At 47.9% G+C, this 5,232-nt stretch overlaps 1 protein-coding gene across 1 annotated transcript; it reads right to left on the bottom strand.

Annotated features, from left to right (window-relative positions):
- Positions 1-201: 201 nt before the first annotated feature.
- On the bottom strand, positions 202-4,537 carry LOC119433555 (4-aminobutyrate aminotransferase, mitochondrial). The gene has a single exon (XM_037700803.2). It carries the CDS (start codon positions 4,063-4,065, stop codon positions 2,575-2,577), a length of 1,491 nt encoding a protein of 496 aa, XP_037556731.1. The 5' UTR covers positions 4,066-4,537; the 3' UTR covers positions 202-2,574.
- Positions 4,538-5,232: the final 695 nt, after the last annotated feature.

Raw genomic sequence — 5,232 nt, 5'->3', positions numbered from 1 at the left:
GATGGTCAAAATAAATCCGGAGCCCGCTAATTCAATTCAGCCTGTGCAGGCATAGTGCCACCAACTTACCCTGCCTTTGAACTTGAGCACACACTGAGGCTGACCCTGTTTTGTGTGCCTTGCGATGAATGTCGGTGTAATTCAAAACTACATTCAAGTGAGGCTGTGTGTGTCATTGAAGTAACACTTGCAGTACGAGCATCGCATATAAATAACTTTATTGCACATCATTGTACATTACACCGGGGGAGTTGAATGAGTCGTAGATATAAGCAGACAACGCAGCAAGTGTGGCCAGCTATGGCAGCCACCTGGGTCACTTATTCAAAGTCTTCCCACACAGCATCATACAAACGGCGCAAGAGCGCCCAGTAATTATTCATAAGCGTAGAATACATTCCGCTTTAAAACCTGCACGGACAGGCCATTGTATAGTATCTCTGACAACAGGTTTGAAAAAAATGTTTGAAAAAATGGAAGAACAGGATGAGCTGCTCGCAGAATCTTCACACTGGCAATGGTGCCCATTATACCATTCAAGTGGGAAGCTCAGTTCAACAACAACAACAGCAACAACAGACGAATGTGGTGTCACGCTTCACATGCAACATAACAATGCATACTAGTAACATAGATACCATGAACTACATGACTTGCAACAAACAGCGGCACTATTTTGTGGGGCAGTGCAGGTTTCAAAACACTTGAACGTATATTGAAGCTTGTTACAAGTGGCCCTGAGACCAGTAATGCATGCACTGCCTCTTTTCTGAATCTTCGTGGAGTTCAACCATTTCGTCTCCAGAACCACGGTGGAGAAGAACACATCTGTTAAAAATGAGAAATGCTTTTCAGTCATTACACACTTCATTAAATGCTTTCTACATTTATGTGTATGGCCTTCAAATAAGGAGCATGTGTGCAGTGTTCATTTAGGTTATGTTCTCCTGCCAAGTAGTTCGATGCATACATACAGTTGCTTTTCCCATCTACGATCGCCCTATATTCAGCAAACATACAGGGTGATCCAAAAATAACACCAAAGGGAAGGTGAGAAAATAAGGGGAACTGCGGGGCTAAACTTTTTGTTAGAACCACACAAAGCCATCATACAATGAAATTGATTTTTTACAATGCATTCCCCGGCTTCACTGCCTGTGGGCTTATGTCGCAACTAAAAAAAAAGTAACAATTTAAAAAGTATAGACCGTAACAAGATGCAGTTCTTGCAGAAGTGCATAGAAAGACATGGGATTTTAAAAATAAAAATGTTGCATTTGTCATCAACACGTAGGTGGTGCTTCGGTTGAGTCAGTACTTTGTAGTTGCAGACAGGCAGAAGTTACGGATAGTGCTTTGAAGTTACAACAGCACCATATTTTAGTGACAAATGTAACTACTCTGGCTGCAAGATAATTTTATACGAAAAGAAGAAACTCCTGTGTTTTTCTGTGCATTTCTGTCAAAGCAGTATTTTGCTATGATGTATACTTTACCAATTGTTACATTTTTGCTTTCTCTCTTACTTTTGGATCACACTGTACATAGCAGTTTGAAGAAGTCGCATCTGAACATGAAATTTCATGATCAGGGAAAATAAGCCCTTGCTAGGGGCAGCATCAAATATCACTGGTGGTTTGCACATGCCTAAATGTTTGTACAGATCTAAAGTCTGCTTCTGCAACAATTCTTTGACGACCTATTGGTTAAGAAAACACAACAGCAAAGAAAATAACAAATACATGTCTCACAATCTCATATCTATTATCATTTGAAGCAGCAGGCACTTGCAAAGTAGACTGCCTACGCCCTTAAAAATTACAATATGCCCAAAACAAAGCAAGAAATCTCAAAATACGTCGACACTTGTGAGGTGTATAAAAGTAACACGGTTAAAATATTCTTTGAAGCTTATGGAGAGGTGTAAATAAACTCTACCTCTGGCATTGTTGCAACAAAACAATTTTCTCCTGCCCATGCAAATATAATTGTGGCTCATTTTTAGTGAGTCACCACAAAGCATTCATGGCATGTTATGTATACGCTAAATATCTCTCTTTTCGCACAGTAGCGCTTGAGTGCGAGTACAATTGTCTAAAATTATTATTAGTGCATATTTACAAATATAGCATGTCAGTTAAACAGAGTAGATGTAAAAACAACGTCGACATAATTAGCAACAAAAGAAATACACTTGTGAATTGAAAAATTGACCATCCGTGTACACTTTTAGTTAGCAGTTTGCAACAGCAGTGCTACGCACATAAAATCTCAACAAGCCTTTAAAAATGGAACCACAGTGTGTGTTTCATTAGGAGATCATTTTGTGAGGTATTTTTGACTCATTTGTGAAAATTCCATTGAATACAATTAATATTCATTGGTCCTTGTCTCAATGTGTGGAAACCCTGTGAGTTAACCAATATACGCCAGTAGAGGGGCAATCATGCAGCAGGAACTAGCAGTACTATCTTCTCTTCAATATATACTTGTGCTATGGGGCCAGTTAAATAGGACAGCTGTGCGTTATCACACATTTCTTGTAATCCAAGTAACAATCGTAGCAGCCAAAATTCAGAACTTCTCCGAAAGCACTTTCTCAATACGATCTAGCAGTATGTCCGCATGCTTCCTCTGGAAAGTCAGCGCAGGCCTGATGCGGAAGCTATGCTCTCCGCAGCCTCCGCAGTGGATTCCCTTGTGGTGCATCTCCGCAATGAACTTGTTTCTATCCTTTTCCGAGGGCAAGTCGGCAGCGCAGAAGGTTCCCCGTCCCCTGACATTGAAGAATGTGTTAGGATGTCGCTTGCTGATGTCCTTGAGGCCTTTCTGCATGTACTTGCCCGTGTCCCTAACGTTCTCTAGGAGTTTTTCAGTGTTGACGACCTTGAGGACCTCTTCGATGAGCAGCAGTTTGGTTGGATCTCCCACCCAGGTATTGAAGATGCGGTACGACTCCTTGGGACGGACGTGCGGCTTGTAAAAGTATCCGCCTGTCAACATTTTCTTGCTGAAGGTCACCACGTCCGGAGAGTCCTCGAGACCCCAGTGCTGGTGAGCCCAGAACTTCCCGGTGGGCCCGCAGCCCGTCTGCACTTCGTCGCAGATGAACAAGACGTTGTTCTTGGCGGCTAGGGCTCGCAGCCTTCGAAAGAAATCGTCGGACGCGTGTCGGTCGCCTCCCTCGGCCTGGATTGGCTCCACCACCAGTCCCGCCACGGGGACGCCTTTCTTGCGGTACTCGTGAAAGAGCTCTTCGACGTGCGCCAGGCTCTTCTCGTCCTCTTTCTTGTTCTCGGACTCGAACTCTTCGAGCGGGTACTTGTACTCTGGGAAGTGCGCGATGGGCCAGTCGAAGGATGGCACGTCCAGCTTATGGATGGCCTTGGAGTGAGTGGTGCTGAGCGCGCCAAAAGTACGCCCATGGAACGCGCCGTCGAAAGACAGGAGTGACAGGCGGGGACTACCGGGCGGTACGTTATACTTGCAAGAGTGCAGCTCTTCGGCCGTCGGCGGCTTTCCGTCGCGCTGCCTGGCGATGTGGCTGATAAACACCGCTTTGTACGCGTTCTCGTTGGAGCACGAGCCGCACGCCATGGTCTGCACCTCGGAGAGGCCCTTGGGAGCGACGGAGAGGAGTGCGTTTTTCAGCCGGGACACCAGATCGGCGGGCGGCAGTACGCCCATCGCGGGCCGGTTCACGAACGTGGCAACGTTCCGGGGGTCGCTGACCGCGGCCACCATGGCCGGGTGGTTGTAGCCGAGCGGCAGCGACGCGATCTGCGTGTAGACGTCGAGGAAAGCGTTGCCGTCCACGTCCACCATGTAGTTGCCGGCCGACTTGGCGTAGTCGATGAAGAGCTGCACGGCCCCGGCATTCTGGATGGAGTCGAGCTCGCGTTTGAGCGCCTCCGATTTGGGGCCCGGAAATGTGGGCGAAACGACGCTGGGCTCCGCAGGTTCCACGGCCGCCGCGACAGCGGATAGGTTGCGCGTGCCGACGACGCGCGCGGTGCAAGCGCGGAGCGCCGGGCAGCAGGCTGCGGCTCGGGCACTTCGTAGCATCGCTTTTCGGAGTTGCCGCGCTTCTTGTGGGTGCGAAGCGCAAGTGGCGTTATCGCGGCGACGCTAAAGCGCAGTCTGCCTCCGGGCTCCCTTCTAGAGTTACAATGCTTCGGGGAAGACGGCTTCTCCGCTTCTCTCCGGCGATGGCAACGACACAAGCTGCACAAGCGCGCGGCAGATTCTCCTATTCTCCTCGCGTCTTTTCTCTCTGCGGCCGGGGGCGTTCCGCAGACGAACACAAGCCGCGCACTGCCGCCTGTGCGTGCGCGGCGTAGTAAGCCGCCAAGGACGTCCGCTAAGCGGCGGCTCGGCGCTGCCGTCGGCAAAGGTTGCCGTCGCCGTGAGAGAGTGGCGGCCGTCGGGTTGGTTTTCATTGCGTACGCCTTCGCGCACATCCACGGCCGTTTCAATCCACGTCGTTATGCGACGCTGGAATCGAGAAACGACCTCGAGTCGGAGCAGCTATGCACTGCGCGTTATTTCAAGTCGCGACGCGCCGAGCATCCGCAAAGATAAATGATAAATCACCGCCCGCCGGCTCCGAGAGCAGCCTGCGGAGCGTTTCCGGCGGTGTACGCATGCCGAGTGCTGGAAAAAAAAAAAAAAAAAAAAAAAAAAAAAAAAAAAAAAATAAAAGCTTCCAAATCAACAATCCAGAATGAGTGTTCCACGCGCTGGAAATTGACGGTTACCCCCGTCCAGTTGTTGTGACCTCGAGCAAGAACATGGTAATAACTAGAGACCGGATATTTAGGCACTAAAAATGATGTTTTAGACGCCTATCACATGCGGTAAAACTGTCGTTTTATGCCTATACAGGCCCCCAAGTACTGTCCTTGGGGCATGTATAGGCTCGATGCCGATGTGCATCTGGGGATAAATTATTATTTTCTAAGGGTCACAGTCCACTAAACCCATGTTTTGTGAAATTCACTTTATTTTCTCGATAAAACGGAACGAGGCAAGCTGCATAGTTTACGAGATTTATCTGAAGTTTTAGTGTGACTAAACACCACGAGAAAAGTTGTGTAAGCAGTGACAAACAAGCACCATCTCAAATGTCTCGGGTTTCGTGTTGCGTTTTTTTTTTTCTTTCTTTTTCTCCAGTGATTATTGGTTTGCAGTCAGAAAGGAAAGCTCAACATCCACCGAAGTTAAGAGCACATA

The sequence above is a fragment of the Dermacentor silvarum genome, chromosome 11, assembly GCF_013339745.2.
Source record: "Dermacentor silvarum isolate Dsil-2018 chromosome 11, BIME_Dsil_1.4, whole genome shotgun sequence".
Lineage (NCBI taxonomy): Eukaryota > Metazoa > Arthropoda > Arachnida > Ixodida > Ixodidae > Dermacentor > Dermacentor silvarum.
This window is presented reverse-complemented; position numbering and strand designations above follow the sequence as displayed.